The sequence below is a fragment of the Ammospiza caudacuta genome, chromosome 16 (assembly GCF_027887145.1).
Source record: "Ammospiza caudacuta isolate bAmmCau1 chromosome 16, bAmmCau1.pri, whole genome shotgun sequence".
In the NCBI taxonomy this organism is placed as follows: domain Eukaryota; kingdom Metazoa; phylum Chordata; class Aves; order Passeriformes; family Passerellidae; genus Ammospiza; species Ammospiza caudacuta.
Window position 1 is genome coordinate 7,616,608 of NC_080608.1, and position 21,017 is coordinate 7,637,624.

The 21,017-nt window shown below is 39.8% G+C and overlaps 1 protein-coding gene across 1 annotated transcript in view; it reads left to right on the top strand.

Annotated features, from left to right (window-relative positions):
- ATP10B (ATPase phospholipid transporting 10B (putative)) overlaps window positions 1–18,097 on the top strand; it is a 45,787-nt gene extending 27,690 nt beyond the window's left edge. Inside the window, exons 9-22 of the mRNA XM_058815590.1 lie at window positions 393–622; window positions 3,430–3,609; window positions 4,180–4,780; window positions 5,283–5,389; window positions 6,066–6,192; window positions 7,683–7,867; window positions 9,933–10,245; window positions 11,392–11,468; window positions 12,023–12,148; window positions 13,271–13,471; window positions 14,061–14,141; window positions 14,249–14,353; window positions 14,789–14,976; window positions 17,617–18,097. Of these exons, the coding sequence (XP_058671573.1) occupies window positions 393–622; window positions 3,430–3,609; window positions 4,180–4,780; window positions 5,283–5,389; window positions 6,066–6,192; window positions 7,683–7,867; window positions 9,933–10,245; window positions 11,392–11,468; window positions 12,023–12,148; window positions 13,271–13,471; window positions 14,061–14,141; window positions 14,249–14,353; window positions 14,789–14,976; window positions 17,617–18,097 (3,002 nt within the window). The remainder of the gene's footprint in view (window positions 1–392; window positions 623–3,429; window positions 3,610–4,179; window positions 4,781–5,282; window positions 5,390–6,065; window positions 6,193–7,682; window positions 7,868–9,932; window positions 10,246–11,391; window positions 11,469–12,022; window positions 12,149–13,270; window positions 13,472–14,060; window positions 14,142–14,248; window positions 14,354–14,788; window positions 14,977–17,616) is intronic.
- The last annotated feature ends 2,920 nt before the right edge of the window (window positions 18,098–21,017 follow it).

The following is a 21,017-nucleotide window of genomic DNA, read 5'->3' on the forward strand; positions in this document are numbered from 1 at the left end:
GATCCTGTTAAGCAGGTTAAGGATCCTGGCAAGCAGCTGCCAAAAAGATGTTTGTGTTCTGTGACTGAAAACATTAGCAGATTTGTGAATTACCATATTTCACTTTCCCGTTCCAACTGCAAAAAGCAGCTGAAGAGACGAAACATTAAGAGAAGCCCATAAAAGTGGCTGATCATTTTGAAAACACATTTTTATTTTCTTGCAATAATGACAGTGGCAATTGCCAGAAACTGCTGGACAGTGGGCCGTGAAATTTTTCTGGTGATGGCTTTTGAAATGTTTTGGCTTTGGTTTACTTTTTTTCAGATTTTTTTAGCTGATCAAGGAATTCCTCTCAAACTATGAAAAAAAAAAAATCAGTGAAGAATCAGAGGTTCATTTTTCTTTTACAGACAGGCGACTGAAAACACAGAGAGAGTTGGATTTAGAGGATTTTGCAAAGCTTCAGCACTTCACTCTTCCTCCCATGAGCCTGGAGAGACCAGGCACCTACAAGCCCAGCACGGTGCGGCCTTTGCGGAGGTGCCAGAGCGACCGGGCCCATTCCAAGGGCCACACCAGGAGCAGGTCCGTGGGTCGGCAGGACAGCAGCCAGTCCCAGGTGGCCTTCAGCAGCCCCATTGTGAGTACAGCAGCCTGGGCCAGCACCTTCTAACTTACCCTTCTGCTGCTTTGTGGATGGGAATCAGAAAGATAAATCTTCACCGACTCAAGAGGGTTCGATTCATAGCCTTGGAGAAGTCTAGATTGGTGTGAAAGGAAGATACACACATTGAACAGAGAAATCATCAACTTATGTTTCTATAGAATGTGCCTTAAATAAGAAACTGTACTAGACAAGGTGATGCAGAGTTTTATAGTGTAGTATTGATTTGTGGAACAAACAAACCCCACAATTTCTGTGAAAGTTGTAAAGCCAGTATGTTTATTACAGCACTGGATGCATGTGGGAATCGTTCCCCTAAAACGACATGTGTGCCTCTGGGAACTCCAGATCCTTTTTTATCTCCCTCTCAAATGCATATGCATGCAATTTCACAATAGGTTCATACATATTCATTCTACTGATTTCAGTGACATTTGCCGCTAATTCTTCTTTATCAGAAAGAATTCCTGGGTCAGGAGTCAGACCAAACAGCTATGTTTGCAAGCTACAGACTTAATTCAAAGATGTACATTTCACCTAAATCAAAATGGACTTCTGCTCTGAAAAATTTCAGTGTCTCAGTATTGTGATTTGAATAGAATAAGCTAAGAGTTATAATAGAGCTGGATGCTATAATAGAAACAAATATGTGTGCATGTAATAGGACCTTATTGGACAAAAGTAGAAAGTAGAAAGAAGTAAAGGTGGCAGGTTAGAAAAGGAAAACACTCCGTGGCAACTGTCCATTGGATTAGAAAGTTATATCCTGTCTGCAACAGAGAACTTGTGACCAAGGCTGACTGATTGCTGTCTTATAAATCTCATGGCCTTTGAGACTGATGTTATCTAATTAATAAATCATTCTTAGTCTGATTGTGGTCCTGTCCCTTCGATTAATGTGACAACAGCCACAGAGAACCAATAGGTAGAGAGAAGAAATCCAAGCCTTGCTGGAGCTAAGAGAGGGAAGGGGGAGACAAAGAACCAGAGTCCTCAATTGGAGCATGCTGGCTGCAGTCAGAGGGGAGCAGGAGCTCCTGTAATTTAGGTCTGAAGCTTCCCAAATTCACCCACAGCCTAATTAAAGTCAGACTGTTCTGCTCTTCTTGAAAGTTTTTTAACAGACGTTTCAGACAAGGCTTTTGTGAACACTAAAAGGTCATACACTTTCAAAATTAGAATTCCAATTAAAGTTAAAGGCCTGGAAAACCCATCCAAATCGTTTTATTAAAAAAAAAAATAGCCTAATAAATGCAGAATTCTCAGAACTCTCTTTGCTGCAGTTGTTATAAGATCCTACTTTCCTCATTCAATTCTACTGTCATGTAGTAAGTACCACTCAGAACTCCTACTGTTCTTGGAATATGGGAGTTCTGTAAATTGTTATCCCAGTATTTTCCAGCCCAAACCTCATGAGTTGCTGAGAACATCTCCGTGTATTCTTGAGAACCCATTAGCCATGACTTCTGAGAACTTCTTAGAGGTCGTGACTATTGAAGAATGATAAAGAAATTTCTTGTCAGTATATTTTCCAATTATATTTTTACTGCCAGGCCTTTTCTTTTTCTTCTAGAAATAAACATTTTTTTAATTCACTGTGAAGCAATATGTGAGGAACTAGTATCAAATGCCTCTTTTGTAGAAGAGCATTAAGCAGTCTTAGCTGCTCAAAGGTGTCACTCTAACTGGATAAATTGTTTTAATGCCCTATGACAATTGTGAAAATAGAGACATTTAGACATTGCACAGAGCTTGCCCTGTATGACCTTTAAATGAGACATAGTACTATCCTTTGCCACCTGAGCCAATTCCCTATTAATAAAATGGGAATAATACATTTTTGGTGTCTCTATAGTTCCTGCCCTTTGGAACTTGCATCACCTCATCTGATGCATTTTTACTTTGCTACAAATCTGCAGCATCCTGAGTACTCCTGGTATACAGAATGTGTTTGTAGACCTGTGTGTATGTCAGCAGACAGAAGTTTGTAAGAGAAATCCATTTTTCAACACTGGAACACAACAGAAAATTAACATTTACTCTCTACCTGTAGGAGTTCTTATGAATTAAGGGAGTGACAGTACATTTCCTTCTAGATTTAATAGTTCCAATAAGTAGTGCCTTGCTATTAGAACCATTTAATAAAGATTTTCATTGTCCCATGGTCATCAGGTTTTCATGCCATCGAGTAGAAGAAATGCTATCAGGTTAATGAGGAAACCTTAAAACTGAATGGCACTAGCCATTTTATATTGGCATTTTCACTAACAAAATTGTTAACATTGAAAAGGTGGCAAATTTAAATGATTATCATCATTAGTGCTGTTTTATTCAGTTTTCTTTTTTGCTTGGTTAGGGTTTTTAATATATGTTCAGACTGAAAATTCAGATCAGCGCTTTTTTCATTTAATGTGAAAAAGAAAATGAGAAAAATTTTTCTGATAAATATTGATTTTTTTTTTTTATTGTTTCATTTTTAAAACCTGTCTCTGATGCCACAATTAGCCTGTCAATTTTCAGTTTTTCCAGAGGAAACTTTTGAGTTCAGAAAGTTGCTGCTGAAGTGAAATGCCCAGTAGTGCATTTTCTGAATTTTAGAACATCTCAAAAGAAATAAAATTCTGAGATCATCTTCGTTTTGAAGATGCACTTCCTTCTAATTATCTAGTTAGGCAGCTTTTTGAAGGTATTTTCTAGGTCTAAATTCAAGAAGTCTATGATGTTGCCAGTTATTCCTTGAGGACAAGGGTGAATGAAAATAATCCTGATTAATTCTCTTCCAGGAAAAGGATGTGACTCCGGACAGCAGGCTGCTGCGGCGAGTGCGAGAAGCTGCCCTCCAGACTGAGAGCTTTCCTCCCTTTTTACACATGAAGACTTCCACATCCTTTACTGACTTTTTTCTGGCTCTTGCCATTTGCAACACAGTTCTGGTCTCCACAGCTACCGAGCCAAGACAAAGGGTAATCTAACTTTAAATACATGAGGAAAATGGGTCATGCTTCCATTTAACCACGTAGTGTCCAGTGAAAACTGAAACCATGAAAACTGGTTTGTTTGAGAGTCGTCCTCTAGCTCCTTTACATTTTCTGTAATATCTACTTGCTTCCATGCCTGTGTATCCTTTCCTAGTTTGTCTTCTTATGTTTGATGATAGCTAAGGCTACCACAGGATCTGCACTTTTTTTCTTAGATATTGTATTATATATGCTGTAAGAACTTTGTTGAACACACTGGGTTTTCTCTGATCTGCCAGGCAACTGACAGAACTACAAGAGCTTCATTACATCTTTGCTTCAGAAGCAGAAATACAAATCACCATCAAATTTGGATGCCATCTCTCATATGAGTTCTCCATTAAATCCTTCCATCACAGTTAAATGGCAGGAGATGGGAAAAGGGGAAGTTGCAGTTATTACAGTAATAGTTATTACTATTGTCATTTAGGTGCAAAAAATAGAGAGAGGTTTTGAGAAGGCTCTTGAAGTTCACATTTATTTATTTTGAACCTTTGTTTTTTCTCCTATTTCTAGGTCACAATCCCACCACCAATAAAACCTTCAGGAATCACCCTGGAGAAGATTCATCAGATATTTCAAAGGCTAAAATTAGCAAGCCTTAGTCAATCTTTTTCATCATCTCAGTCTAGCTCACAACTTGGTGCCAGCTTCAGTGCAAAGAGCGCCGAGGAGCCTCTTGCTGTGCTGGAGAGCTGTGACAATGACAACGACGGCTCTGCCGGCAGTGGGGGCCAGGAGCTCCAGGACAAGGGCAGCACAGAGATCGGCACTGCTTCCTTGGATGAAGTTTTTAGGTCTGCAACCAACGCTTCTCTGCCAGCAGACTTTTGTTACGAGGCTGAGAGCCCGGACGAGGCAGCTCTGGTCTACGCTGCCCAGGCCTACGGCTTCGTGCTCGTGTCGCGCACGCCCGAGCAGGTCACGGTGCAGCTGCCCCAGGGCACGCTGCTCACCTTCGATATCCTCTACACCCTGGGCTTTGACTCAGTCAGGAAAAGGATGTCTGTGGTGGTGAGGCACCCTCTAACCAGGGAGATTGTGGTCTACACGAAAGGCGCTGACTCTGTAATAATGGACCTGCTGGACAGCTCCACCAAAGGTAATGAGCCGTTGTGTGAGACACATCTGTTGTGTCTCCTAACAAGAAGTATGCTATGGTCTTTTCTGCATGAAATATTATATCTAGATATTAGGAGTATAACAAAGAACAAGCTTTGTCTAGTATTATCCTTGGAGATCAGAACCGAGATATTTATTCAACTTCATAAGTGCTTAGAATATGGAATGGGATAATTAAAATTCACTGAATAATGCCAACCCACGGGGATTGTGTACTCTACAATAATACTGTCATAAGGGCCCGACCATTGTTTTTCAGGTTGTCAGCAAGAGTACTGCAATATTAATTTAAAAAACCACAAGTAATGTATCTTAAAGGAAATGTGAATTTTTAGCAAGATTTCAGCTTCTGCACAGCCAATACTTTTGAGCTTGTCAAGAACTTGGTATTGTAATGGAATCCACTTTTCTCCAATGCCCACTCTTTTTAATCTTAGGCCATTAGACTGAAAATTATCTGTACTTAAAATATGGAATCTTTTCCTTGTGTTTCACAGGTGACATTAACTCAGACAAGAGAATGAAAAGAATAAAAGAAAGAACACAGAAGCATCTGGACTACTATGCCCATGATGGACTGAGAACCCTGTGCATAGCTAAGAAGGTGGGAGAGCACCAGGTTCTGTACATGTCAATAGAATTGCTAGAAAAATACAGTGGTTATAATTCTGCTTCAGACAACCAGCCAGATATACCCATCTATTTGTCCCTCTATTTCCCTTGTCTGGAGTCTTTTTTTCTCTTTTTCTTCAATGTGACCCAATGAGGGATTTTTAGTCACTCTCAAAACATTTATCTCTGTTTCTCCTATAGTAACTCAGCTGACCTACTCTACAGTGCTTCCACGCAAGAAAGAGAGTCTGCAGAGCAGTCAAACTTTTTCTCTTTTGCTTGGCATTCAACTTTCAAAAATCTTGCTCTCAGCCTGAATTAGTGAATTTTAGTGTCATGCTTTCATACAGGAGTTGTCGCTGTGCAACAAATGGATCATATTCAAGCTCTGGAGAAATGCAGATCAGGCCTCAGAAACTGTGTGTTCTCAGCTAAGCAAGAGTTATGTGAGCAAGAGTTTCCCTATGTCATATTGTTGAGTCTCAGCTGTAGGTCATCTGTACAAACTACTTGTGGTTGCAGTTTTCTCTTGGAAAAGGCTGAGTTATTTTAAAGATGCCACAGTACTTTACCAGTTTGGAAACGAGTGAAATCTCTGTGATCCGGAATGTTGGCATTCCTCTCTTATTTAAATTTCAAATAAACACTGTTTAAATTGTGTTATGCAGGTCTTGAATGAAGATGACTTTCAAAAATGGGCCAATTTTCGTCAGGAGGCAGAAGCTGCAATTGACAACAGAGAGGAGCTGTTGATAGAGACAGCACAGCATCTGGAGACCAAACTCACCCTGCTGGGTAGCTAAAAATAAGAATTGTCATTGCATGAAGTATCACTTGCTCTCCTGTGATAGTCTTGGCAGTATGGCAGACAACAGCTTATACTAATTTATATCTAAAATACTTCCTCTGTGGTTTGGAAATCTCCAGGCTGGGGAGATAAAATCCAATGACAGTGTCTATACAAGTTCTTCTGCATTTTGGGCAGCAGTAACTTTTAAAAAGTTACTTGAAGCTGTTGTATGCCCTGAGCAAAGAACATGCACATCAGCTGTTAGTGTGGCTCAGCTGACACAGTAGAAAATGAAGTTCCCACAGTTCAATCATGCATCCATATCCTTAGATAAACCTATAAAATGCCATAAATTAACTTCAGTTTTGGGCACAAATTCTGAGGGAATTTTGGTAATTGAACTGTATTATAAAATCCAGTATATTCAACATGTAGGTGTTCTGCCACTGAGTTCCTGCTGTTGTTGCATTGTTGTGCTTGCTTTGTGCTCTTCGTAAAAGGATGTTTAGCATTAAAACTTACATTGATTGACATTTCTGCATTATTCATCACTGTCATATCTAACAATATTCTGTTAAATTATGGAGCACTTCAGTGCTTTCTGTTCTATTTTGTTTGCAAACATTTTGTTCTTTATGACTTTGATTTTTGAAGTTGTCATTTTTCTTTGACTGCAATTCATGCCCATACTTTGTTGAATTTCTGTGATTGCAAGTTATACCTCATATTATGGCTTCTCATAATCTCTGCAGTGATTTTAAAAATTAGAGTAATAATGCTAAATGCCATAAGCAGACCACATAAGAGGTAATGTAGATCTTGTCAGAGTCTGTTACCTTTGCCAATTACTAAGGCTCTCTGTGCTTTCACACTTTAATTTGCAAAAAGTGTTCCCTTAGCCTAAATCAATATCTATCTTTAATGTACCACAGTTACAGCATCTTCAAACTGACCTCTAGTGGAAGGGATAAGGAGTATTGTAACATTCAGATGGTCATTTCCCAACATCATCAGGATGAATGTTGGCATCTGCTTCTAAGTTTGTGCATGTTCAAAAAGAAAATGTACTGTACTGTTTCTTCTGCCTTTGATGGCTGAAGCAGCTGACTTGACAACAGAGACAGCATCCATTTAAACAGTCAAAGTTCATCTTTTCTGGTTGCTTTGATGCGACTTAATGCAGCATTTTTAAAATTCATATGCTGTGATTCCTCTGCCAGCACATTGTCATTTTGGATTATTAGGAAGAAATGAAATGCGTTGTTCTTGCAATGAGCAAAATGAAGAGACAGAACTTGATTGTTGACACATTCAGACCTTAATCCAAATGCAGATCATGCGCCTGCATTTTTGTTTGTTGGAAAAAACCTTGGTTCAATTCTCAATAAGTTCAGCAGCGTGATTGGAAAGCAAAGAGCTTTTTTTAAACAAGAAAATAGCAACTTGATTTTTTAACAAAAAGATAATTATTTCTCTTCTTTTCCTATTTGCCCAGGAGCAACAGGGATTGAAGATCGCCTTCAAGACGGAGTACCTGACACTATTGTGTCTCTGAGAGAGGCTGGGATAAAAATTTGGGTGTTGACAGGAGACAAACAGGAGACAGCAGTTAACATTGCATACTCCTGCAAGCTTCTGAACCAAAGGGACACTGTCTTCACCATTAACACTGAAAATAAGGTGAGTAAAAAAAGACAGAACGCACAGAATTTGCTATCTTACCTTTTCTTTGTGTCTTGCAGTTTGGCATTCTGTTGCTTTAGACCTCACTTTACAAAGAACAGTCAAAAAGCCCCAAGTAGCATTAGGAGCAGTAGGCACAGTGAGCTCAGCTCTTCCAAGTCTGTGGAGGGCAGGCAGGGCTTCCCTGTGTGACAAGTTACACACCTGGGCTGTCTCAGCTTTTCCCCCCAGAGAACCAGGGTTACCAATGCAAGCTTGCTTTTCTCAATAAAGCTATTGTGAGGATTAAGTAAATACTGTTAAAATACTGACTGGTTTAGGCAGTTGCATGGAGCAGTGAGATGGCCTGGTTTCTAAATGCTTTTGTCTGCAGCTAGCACCTCTCCAAACGAGAAAAAACCCTGTGCAAATATCTGTCTCTTTCAATGTCATGGAAATAGAGAAACAGGCAAAGATGATGTGGAATGTGGCACAGAAAACATTCCAAGGTGTAATTCCATTTGAAACACAGATCTGCTTTAACAGGAAGCAGAATGAATACATTTAGGATGGAAATTAGACAGGGCTGGTGCCAGAGCAGAGATGCTGCAGGCAGGACCACCCTGGCTCCCAGAAATGCCAGCATGGGCATTTACCCACAGCAGCCTCTGTGGTTCCAGGCTCAGAAGCAACCTGCATGCACATGGAGACTTTGGGAACCCCCTTGGTTCAGGGGACACTGGAGTTTCTCCACAATAAGATTTAGTTCCCTCACTTTCAAAATTAAACCAAAGACAAATTCTGAAAGAGGCTCCCAATAGCAGCAGTGAGGGACACTGTAATATATACATTTAACCTGCTAATTTTGCCAAACTTAGGTCTTGAAGTAGTGTCAGTGGGAAGGGCCTCTCCTTACCCCTGAGCCCAGCAGATTATTCAAACACTGAAAATGAGATATCTTCCAAGAAGATGCAACATAATTAGGTAGCTTGGCATATTTTGTTTCAAAAGGCAAGTCAAGGCAAACCAGGAATTTCCACTGCTGGTTTTGGTTTGTTCACACAAAGATGACGTTTCTTCAATATTTTTAGGGGTTTTAGGTGTTCATGCTAGATGCAGGTTTTTATTAGATGTCAGAGGTACATTTGATTCCAGAACCTCCCACTTAAGAGTAATTTAAATCTTGCAAACATCCTACACATGTACCTTATGCTACATAAAGTGAAAATAACATTATAGAACTGAATCATCACTCAATAAAACTGACAGAAAAGGCAGAAAGAGGAGTGATTAGCTCCTCAGATATTCAGGGCCACAGAAGGAGGACTTTGGGTACTAAGAGGGAGCAAAATAACTCTGATATCATTTTGGATTTTCTCTGATAGTGATGTGCCAGTTTAGGAAATCTGGATGGGAGGGGTGAGAGTTTTCCCCTTAAATCTGTTTCTATGTGGTACTAAGTCAATTCCAGTTGTTGGCATCTAAAAGGGGACTTGATCCAACACGAAGCAGATTCGCTAAGACAGAAGGACTTTGTGTTTGAGACACGTGCTTGAAAAGATGAAGTTTTATTTCTGTTTCTAATTGTGACACATGCCTGATATGTGACTTAGAAAAGGCCTAACTCTGAAAGTTAGTGGGTAATTTTGAAAATGTGGACCTCTTGTTTCTCTTACCACAGTTTATTTTTTGTGGAAGCCAATGCTGCAATATCTCACACCATTCATATCAGAACTAGATTTTTCAATCTCCTTAAAAGAAAATATTTTCTTTCAATTTCTGAACTCTCAGCATAAATGTACACATGCCTTCCTGATGTAAAGATTATTATATTTTCTTTTAGAATAATTCGTTACCTCAGTTAACTGGCTGATAAAATGTGCAGTGTTTTCACTGAGGGATTGGATGCTGTCATTGAAATAATGTCCAATCAGATGAATCAGTGCATTTCTCAGTAAATTTCCCCTCATGTTTATCTGATAGGCTTAAACCCCCTGGCATGATTATACAAATATCCATTTGGCAAGGTGCTGCGCTGTAGATGGAGATAACTATTTCTAGACCCACGTCTGTTTTCTCACAGGAAACTTGTGAATCTCTCTTGAATTTAACCCTGGAAGAGGTGAAGAAGAATTACGAGTGCGACAAACCGCGCAGGAAGATTTTTGGCATCATCCCAACATCTCTGCCATCCCCTGAGGCCCCCAGCCCCGAGTTTGGGCTGGTGCTGGATGGGAGGACACTGAACATCATCTTCCAGGGAGGTTTGGAGGAGAAGCTGCTGGAGCTGGCGCGGCACTGCCGCTCCGTGCTCTGCTGCTGCTCCACGCCCCTGCAGAAGAGCATGGTGGTCAAGCTGGTCCGGAGGCAGCTGAAAGCCATGACCCTCTCCATAGGTACTTCCTGCATCCTACCTGCCTACCCTGCGTCTCACAGGGACATGGCAGGTTCTGTCTTGGAGAGGAATGTGGGGGATGTATTGTATGGGGCAGATTTTTGTGCCTCAGGTAAGGGCGGTGAGGAAACAGCATTGATTAATCTGTCCTGATCAAAGCCCATATAAAAGCCCTGCTTCAGCTTTCACGAAGCAAATCCACCTCCTCTAAACAGATGAAGGCACTACAAATTCAGAATCTCCCAGCAGTCCCTTTCATGCACATCAGTACAAACACATGCACATATTGCCTCCAAAACGTCCTTGTTTTGGGCCTGGAAATCACTCATTGTTAGTCACTATTTTATCTTCTCATAAAGCCCTTTTCCTGTCAGATTTTCCCTGGTGAGAACAGAATTATCTCCAGAGTGGTGTTAAGCACTCATTTGCCTTTTACCTCCAAATATTGTGAAATGCTTTGAGCTTCCTTCCACACTTTTGGTAAATGATGCCACTAAAATCCTTGATGAATTGATTTAGATGACTCCAAACTAAACAAATACACCTCTGCGGACAAAAGAGAAAAGTCTATTGTATTTTTGAAATATTACTTTGCCTTACAGTTCAAACCATAAGCTTTCAGCCTACTGCTTCATTTACTTTACCAGCTAACCTAATTTGCAATCTCCATATTGCAAGCAATAAGCATGGCTGTTCCTTCCCTGGAAATTTGGTTACATACTTAACATATTGCTGTGAGTTGAAATGAGCAAAATAATTCTTGAAACTGGCTTGTTACATTGTCATCTGCAATCAAATTTATCATAGATTCAGAGAATTCAGTGAAATAGGGTGTTGCAAAACATGTTCCTGAGCATATGGATTTGGCCAAGCAGAAACACAAAATGATGGTGATCTAAATGGGATTGGGGTTGATGTGTCACCACCCAGCTGGTCCCAATGCTGGATTTTGCTCTGGTGGAGCCAGGGAAGGAGGGAGACCAAGACCAGAGCCTTGATGCTTGATGCCACACATCAGTTCTCCTGATCAAGATGCATGGTAGTACAGAATATTTGAAATAATCAGCACAGCTGAGATTATTTCCTTCTTCTGATGGAGGCAGCCTTTCTTGCATTGTTATTGTTCCCTCCTGTTTTTCCACTCTAGGGGATGGTGCAAATGACGTGAGTATGATTCAAGCAGCTGATGTTGGAATTGGAATATCTGGCCAAGAAGGCATGCAGGTATCCTCTCAGTTTCTTTCCTCTTTTGTCAGGTAGTCCCTAAAGGCTTAATAAGTTTCATAGCAGCCCTACAGTCTCAAGTGTCATATTAAAAATGCAAGTTGGCATCATAAATTAATATGCAGTTTGTAATTAAGGGCCCAGCCACAAAAAAAAAAAAAATAAAGAGCATTTTGAGCCAAAAAATTATCATGTGAGGACAAACCTGTGTTTGCTCATGAGACTGGAAAATTAGCAGATGTCTGCCCAGTGTTAGGTGAGCATCTGGTTTCTGAATCTTCTCAGCTGCTGCATTTCCAGGTTTCCAGGTTTTGTGGATTCTCTTCCATAATCTTCTGCCCTGTATCCTTTCCCATACATCCCCCTTCCTTATTCTCCTTAAATGGAGAGCTCTGCAGAGATAGAAAGCTCCAACTATGTTCTTGAGGTTTGTTGGTTTGTTTCTTCTAAAATATTCAATAGTAGGAAATTGCTTCAATGTCTATGTTCAAATTTCATTACATAGTGTGTGAAAAGGATGCATTATAAATTACTTTCTATTCCTTTTCCCCAAGGCTGTGATGGCCAGTGACTTTGCAATATCCCGATTTAAGCATCTCAAAAAGCTCCTTCTTGTCCACGGACATTGGTGCTATGCTCGCCTGGCAAAGATGGTGATTTACTTTTTCTACAAAAATGTGGTAAGATGATTAAAATTATTAAGTGTTCATCCTAGCAAAGGTTAATTCCAGCTCTGAGGGTTTTCTTGGTTGTTTGTTTTTGGTTTTTGCAGGTTATACTCTTATTTTTTATGAAGCTACAGTTGTGTTTCTTCATTTTGCAAGTTTATAGTATGCCCCTTCCTTCTTAGCAAGCTGCTGCATAGAGCATTGAGAAAAATACAGGCTCTAAATATATTTTGAAATAGCATTATTCCAGAGGGAAAAAGGACTCAAGGCTTAGTAACTTTATATGCTAGCACAAGAAACTTTATTAATAATACCCATGAGCCTCAAAATAAAATTTGCATGAGGGAGATCAGATTATTAGCACTGGAATGTAGATGAGTGTGTACTAAGAACTGCCTGCCTTGAAACCTCTGATTTTTTATAGGAGCCACTTCCAAGTAATGATGCATTCATATCTGTCATTTTTATTAAAAATTTAATGTATATGCAAAGGATCTATGCATTGAAGTATGATATAAAGTGGAAAAAATGAAGTAATTCAGTTTCTACAAGACTGGGAAAACAAGTCCATTTGACATGAAATGTGCTCTGAGCATGAAAGGCTTTTTACCTAGAATTCAAGGTATCTGTTTTTTCATGAAGTTTTTAATAATTTTCAATAAGGATTACTTCTTATTACTGTTAAAATTTGTAGTGGAAATTAACACTTTGCTTTTTTTGACTGGACATCCTTTAAGAGTTCAAGGGCTATTTATTTGCAATGTGAGTAAGCTCTCCAGACTAGGATGCTGCTGTTCTTTAATGTCCCCCATAGCATTAGGGAGCAGCACGCCTTTGATTCCACATGGACAATGAGATTCCAAAAGAATTCTAAAATCTGGTGCTCAGGGCTGTGAACAGTTCACTTAATTATTCTCTGATACATTCTCAAAGAACCACAATGGCTTTTAAAAAGCTGTATCGCAGTGGATCACTGTGAAACAGACCCTTAGGGTATATTGATTTATGGAACGAAGTGCAGTGCCTTTAGCCAGTGCTCCTGTCCTCAGAGGAGGTTCTGTTGATAACCAGTGCCTCAATAAACAAATGAACCACAGGTGTAACTATGTGTTTGTTTGTCTGTGCTTCTCCCAGTGCTACGTCAACCTGCTCTTCTGGTACCAGTTCTTCTGTGGCTTCTCAGGCAGCACCATGCTAGATTACTGGCAGATGATCTTTTTCAACCTCTTCTTCACCTCGGTGCCCCCTCTCCTCTTTGGAGTCCTTGACAAAGATGTTTCTGCAGAAACGCTCCTACGTCTGCCCGAGCTGTACAAGAATGGACAGAATTCAGAGGTATGTCATGGCTGCTGAAATAACTGCTTGATAACCCAAAGGACCACAGGGTTTTTTTGTTGAGGAATGAGAGAAGGAAGAAAAGAGTTTAGACTTACTTGGAATGTTGAAACAACAGGGTCCAATCTTCTGTCTCTCCAGTAATGCATTCCACTCCATGGGAGCTGTGACACCATAGGTCACTAGGTAATTTTAAATAGGGCAAAGAGTCAAATTAAAATGGCACAAAATAAGTGTTGCATTAGAAGAAAGGATTTTTGACCAATTTTATAACTCTAGAAGGAACTTGGAGAAAGAATTTGAGGAATAACATCCATTGTGAAGGGACGTGACATTGGCAAAATTCGGCTTTTAATACTCTTGGTAGACTTGGTAATATTCCTAAGGTCTGTCTTTATTAACACAGATAAAATGCCTGTTTAGAGATAAGCCTTTGGTTTAATCAGCTGCTCAGGAGGTATTTATTCATAGAAAGAGACCAGTTAGCAATAATTAGTAGTGTGAATGGAACACAAACAGCAATTATGTTTTCAGGACAGCTAGAGACATATATCCCATCATAATGACTGTTATCTGTAAACTCCTGCAGATATACAACTTGTCAGCTTTTATTATTACAATGTTGGATGCCTTCTATCAAAGCCTCATTTGCTTCTTTGTCCCCTATTTGGTAAGTAACAGGCTTATTAATGTTCTCACTCTCCTGTCCTCCTTAGAAGTAGTAAATGCAGTTCTGAATAGTCAGCGCTCACCAGAGTCTCTCTGCCTGTTTTGCAGACCTACAAAGACTCTGACATAGATGTGTTTTCCTTTGGAAACCCCATCAACACCATCGCCCTCCTGACCATTCTCTTGCACCAGGCCCTAGAAATGAAAACATGGGTATGTATTTGACCTGTCCTGTTCACAGCACTGTTTTGGTTTGGGTTTTTTTTGTGAATGTTGCATCTTGTGTAGGCATAGAATTCTCTTTCAGAGTCATTTACCTGAATTCTGGGTCACAAAAAGTAAGTAACAGGTACACTAAGATTTCACAAAGTGCCAGAATTTTTTAGTAGCCCCAGGTTAATACCTTCAGTGACAGAATTTGCTTCTATCATGCCTTCAGACAGGACAGTACCAAATACTTGCATACCTCAATGTATGCAGTGTTACTTGGAGAACTGTATTCACTGCTGTTCTCTAAATTATTTCTGGCTATTTCTGCTACTGCAGATTTCAGTAAAATGCACTGTTAGATGCACTCTTCCCGGCTGCCTTTGTCCCCTCCTGTCTCGCACCCAGGCAGGGTCTCACTGGCATCCCTTGTGCTTGCAGACCGTGCTGCAGCTGGTGGCGATGCTCTGCAGTGTGGCTTTGTACCTCATCTTCTCTGTCACCTACAACGCTGCCTGCCTGCTCTGCAGCCCCCCCACCAACCCCTACTGGATCATGGAGAGGCAGCTCAAGGACCCCACCTTCTACTTGTTGTGCCTCATCACCCCCGTCATCGCGCTCCTACCAAGGTTTGGATGTTTGAATGTTTTCCTTTTGTGGGTTTGCAGACATGGGAGTGAAGAAACAACAGAGATGTGTACAGATATGTGATGTGTCAGACACGTGCTGCACAGGATAATGGATCAGAGTGGAAGGCAGATGCCTGAGTTCAACCTTCCAGTTCAAGAACCATTCATTTATTCAGTTATATAACCCTAGATCAGTCGCTATGTATCTTCTACTTTTCCCATCAGGAAAACCTTTCTTCTTGGGGTGCATCAAAATTTACCAGTACAGATCTGCTACCTAATTATTCACTGTCATGACCACAATTTTGTTGAGCAGATCAAGATTATAAACAAGTCTTTGAATTATTCCTGTATGTTTGAGAGTTACTAAATATATTCTTGGTTTCAAGTACATTATGATGCATTACTAAGCTGAATTTAAGAGCATTTATTTATGAAAAATATTAATTGCATCCAGAATTTCAGTTTAACTTTGTATTGCAAAAAATCAGATTTTTTAAAGATAATTTTAATTGAGACTGTATAATATTTGGAGAGGGATAGTTATTGTGATATGTTGCTGAAAAAATGGTTTTAAAAACAGACTTATTCTGTCCCCATATATATATGGGAACATTACTACTTTTGGTGTTCAATACATTAGCAATTCTTAAAGCAGGTATGTTTTGAGTTGCACCATTTGTTTCAAATATTTATTTGTTATTTGCTTGGGCATTGAAAGAAATGGGTTGGTTTGGCTATCTTGCTGGTTTCCTTCTCATCCTAATTTCCATGAAGTAATGCAGCACACTGGTATTACAAAATTCAGGACAATATTTTTAGTATCTGGTTTTGTAAGTACTTTAAGGCATTAGAATCTGAGTCTTAGCTTTGACTGAAAAGGAACTTTTCAACAATAGATGGTGTTTTTCTTCAAACTATTCTTATTTTCCCATTTGAGTTGAGATGCTCTTGTGATTTTTATGTTATATTATATAAGTTCAGATCAGAATAAACAACACAATTCAGTAAGGTCTCATGTCTTCTAGGCAGGGCATCCTTTTCCAGTCTGCTGTGCTCCTGCATGACTTTTGTTTTCCTATCCGCCCTCATTCACAGTGACATTTTTGACCCTGAGCTTTCTGCTGAGAGCTGCATCAAGCACGTGGTTAGAGAGCTCGTGTCTCCATCTTGGGAGTTTAGCACACTTAAGATCCTTGCTGCCTCAGCAGGTTACTGAGGTTAAGGGTTATATATTCATATCTTCAAATCTGGACAAGTGCTGTTCCTTTGTATTGGTACCCCAGATTATTTTCTGCACACTCCTTCACCTGCAGAATATCCAGGAGCTGTTTCTACTCCAACTGAGCTGTGCCAGCAGATGACAGCAGTGGTGAAACCACCCTTTGCTAAAATGCACTAAATTTTAACTTCCATTCCATTCCATGGTCCATCACACTGTCCTGCCTGCTCCTTATCTCCTCACTTGGTTTCTGGAGGTTCTGGGTTCCTTCTTACAGGTTTTTTTTAAATAATTGCTCTCCTGGGTTCTTCCCCTGAGTGCTGCCTTTGGTCTGGGCTGCAGCACTCAGGGGGAGCCTTGGCCTGTGCCCAGCCCGGCCTCACACCCTGCGGGGCTGTGGGAGGGCAGGAGCAGGTGAGAGCAGTTTACAGGATGGGAGACACAGTTTCCTATTCCTTCTCTGTCATCCTGTCTGGTTTCCCTGGAACTTGCACTAAAGAGGCAGAAAACGAGCTGAGGAGAAAGACACAGGACATTGTGACCCACAGCAGATGTACACAGAAAGTCTTGGGCTCTCCCATGCTCTGCACTTCCTGAGCAGACCTGAGATTCTGCTGGGATTGACCAACCTGAGCACAGGCACAGCAAATTAACTTTATCCACTCCTGCTTGTGCAAGCCCAAGAAATTCGTTGCCTTAAAAGCCCTTTCTGTACTGCTGCTTGTTAGCCTTTTAATCTTGTAAATCTTGTTTATAGGTACATTGAGCAGCAGGATGTGAGGATGGCACCTTTTGAAATGCAATTTCACAGAGTAACCATGTTTGTTATAAAATACATGTTGAAGCCACCTATGTAAAGGTCAAATCCTAATAAAAAGATGCTTTGAGACTTTGATTTTCACACAAAGATGATATGACATGGAGAGAGGATGTATGCAGTCTCACAGCACACAATATTTAGTTACATAAGTTCTCTGTCTTGCAAAGGGCAGAGAGGACATTTCTGTTGCTGCTTTCTGAAAAAATCCAAAAGCTGAGGTTTTTAACTTCTGATTTTCTCTTATCTAACAAATTAGGATCTCTTCTTTAGCCTGTTTTAGCAACATAAATGCAACTTCCATATTTTCAAATATTGCATCTCTTGAGATTTTTTCTTTTTTTCTTCACTGTACAGCTAACAAGTAGTTATAAATACCAAAAAAATGATAATATATACATATAGTTGACTCTATACAGGTCAAGCTAAATATGTAGTAACATGTTGTGTTAAGATCCAGGAGTCAACTTTCTACCAGGTATAAGGTGTCTATCTGATGTCTGTAAATAATGGAAAATTAGTATCTGTATTTGGGATACGTGATGTAGATTATGGAATGAGCCCACAGATTAAAAAATCCATTCCTTTCCTCCTTCATCAGGTTCTTTATTTTTGCCCTACGAGGAACCCTTGGAGCATCTCTTGTTCTGAGAGCACAGCAAGTAGAAAAGCTTCCTAAGGAGCAACAGGACGTTGAAATCCAGAAACTAAGATCAAGAAAAGAAGCTGCTTCTAGTGCACCTGTGGCCTCACCTGCATCTAATGATGACCTTGACCAAAGCATCAGCCGCTTATGTGTGTCACCATTTCTACATCCAGCTGCAGCCCTGTCTCCCAGGGACACAGAAAATCTGGGAGTGTCTGCCCCTAATCCTCTCGGGAGAAGGACATATGAGGAAGGCTATTACTTCTTTAACAGGTGGGCAGAGGAAGAATCTGCTGCTGCTGATTCTTCAGCAGGGCCTTCCTCTGGCCATCATCCCCTTGTAGCCAGCAGGGAAGCAGCTCCTGGGCAGGATGGTAAAGATTATCTCAAAAGCTTTAATTACCACCGGCGGTCAGTGAGCTCAGTGACACTCTGAGGAAACGTTCAGAAATGGAACCCACAGCCCGTGTGGAGGAGGACTCAACAGGGAAAATAAAAATGTTTATGCTCAGCCATTATTCTCACTAGAAATGGAGAGAGAGGCAGCTGGAGTAATGCAATAGCAACTCCAATATGCAACCTTAGCTGAATGCATCATTGTCTGGGTTTATCAGTACATGGCTTTTTGATCTTCCCGGTCTGGTCATGTCACAGAAACATTACATGAGCATCATGCAGTTGCTGAGAATTGCACAATTACTTTCTTTCAACAGATATTTTTGTATCATATTAATAGGGAATACTTGTGAAGTTTCAATGTTGTTATTATTATGCTATTGAGTTAATACAAAGAGAATCCATTCTTTATTAAATCAACTCTTAAAGCAACGCATCCCACTCTAGATTTTTACTCTCAAATTCTAAAAAGGAGCTTAGCAACTTAAAAATTAAAATTCTTCATGAAAAATTACTACCTGCAGATACTAAAGGTACTTGCAGAATAATAGCAATGGAGAGACATTAGAGAATGTCCCAGGTTTTAATATATGTACTTTACACATACAGCAGTATCAGCTCTACAGCCTGTGTTCTCTGAAGAGTAAGATTTTTATGCAGATCGCAGTTGACCTGATATTGTTAAGAAAAGGACAAATGAGGTTATAAAGATGAAGAATATAAATACTGAACCACATAAACTGCCAAGACAACTTGGTGGTAAGAGGAGTCTACTTTTTCATACCTACAGAAGTAGACAGATATAACAAGTCACATTCAAGGATTTGTGTCCTGGAATTCTTAAGTTGTCCCTGATTTTTCTTCTAGAAATTCAGTTTCTTATCTCAGTTCCCTATATTGTTATGTGGTGCTGCTGAATTCAGTCAAGTATGAATCATGCTCCTCCCCACAGTGAGTCACATTCATTAGTTGATGGATCTCAGTAATGGAGATTTTGACAAGACATATATGAAGGTCCCTAATCACATTGTAGGAAGAGCATGGTGTAAAATGACCAAAATATACATAATATGTTATCCCTTTTTTGGTATCTCAGGGCAAAAAGTTGCAGAAGAAAACCATAAGATGTCACCATCATAACTACTCATTGCAATGCAATGAAGGGTGACTGATATTTCTTATAGAAATGTTGACTAGTAAGACCATTTCCCAAGGTTTTCTTCACAATGTGGGATGAAATCTTATCTAGTTTAAAATTCAAACCATCTGTACTTTTGTGAATCTGCCACTGGTTCTGATTTAATAGGTGTTCAGCCTTTTTTATACATGCTGTGTTTTGCTATTTACTACCTCTGACAACATGTGATCTTTCTAATAACCTATTTAGCAAATGCTAATTTAACTTCTGTATGTTATAATAATTATTGTAGCTAGAGTCTTCAAGTTCTTACTTCGAAACAACTCAGACAAAATTAAGCAGCACATCTCCCACTGGGATTTCCAGTAGCCAGAGCAAGAGCATATGTAAGAACTCCTTTTGTTAGAGTATTAATTGCAAGCAATTAATTCAGTAAGAGATTTTTTTGCTTGATGAGCAAAATGAAGGAAAATAGGTATAGATGACATTATTTTAAATGGAGGGTGAGATAGCTCAAATGTTTTCTCACTAGCTGGGAACAGACCTGGGGCAGCAAGACTAAAGAGAAATCCTTTACCATTCACAGCTAATTTTTTACATTAAATGGCCCATTTCCTTTGAGCTTAAAGAAGATGTCAATTACTTACAAATTGTACTACAAAATGTGAAGTGTTTTATAGAAATAAGTGTGATAAGGTCATGCCTTGCTGTGCTGGTGAGAGGACAGAAACAGCGGTGAAGGAATGCTTTTCCTACTGTCACCCAGGAGCAGCAAACTCCTGTTTCCAGAGGCTGCTCCTCTGCATAGCAGGAACCCTTATCAGAACAGCTGGATGACAAATGTACCTGAATGTACACAGGAGATGTTTAACCAATTCTGTAAGACTTCCTGAATTGAATGCCAGTTGTATGCCTTTCCCGAATTGAAAGCCGAGAATTAATCGCGTTTTCTCATCAGTCTCTGCAAAACAGTCCTGTCATGGATTTTGCCCTGGCTTAGGGTTAGAAATAGCATAGAGGGGAGGCAAAACAGGATTGATTAGGAACTCCAACCAAATAACCACTAAAAGCTATTTAGTGATGCATATCCTGCTGTGTCTGGGAATAAAAGAAGTGGAAGAAGAGTCATTTTCTAAGTATTTTCTAAGCTGTAACCAAAAATAGTTATGTTGGGTAAAAGAAAGAAATAAATAATCCAATTTTGCATGGATGCTATTTTGCTTGCCTTAAATAATTCTGTAGCTAAACATACAGACTGATTGTGTGGTAGATTACCACAAATGGTCCAATGGCTGAATTTACCTGGACAGTTTGCAACATAGAGGAAAACCACTCCTTCATTCTCCTTGATCCTTGAGGAGAGAGAAGGCTGAAATAAACAGAATAGAAAGGCAGCACCATGCAAGGCTTGACCTCTGCCTTGCAGCTCCAGAGTTTTCTGTCCTGGGTGACAGGGCTGCCAGCCATCCTCTGAAACAGATGCTGCCTCAGTTTGGACCCACAATAACTGCTAACAGTGTGATCTTCCTTCTGCTCCTGGCTATGCACTTACCATGAACTATCGCATGTTAAAAAAAATGTTGAACAGGCACTTACTTCCCTTTGATCATGAGGTAAATTAGCTGAGACTATCCTTCCTTTGGGGATGTAAGATCAAGAGAAAAAACTTTCTTTTCCAGTGAAAACAAGCCTCCAGCAAGACAGATAGTCTCCTAAGGAATTTCTTTGGAAGAAGGGAAGTGTATTTACTAAATGGGTTATTTAGACCTAACTGGATTTCCAAGGTAGCTTTATTTATTTATTTCAAGACATATTTAATAAT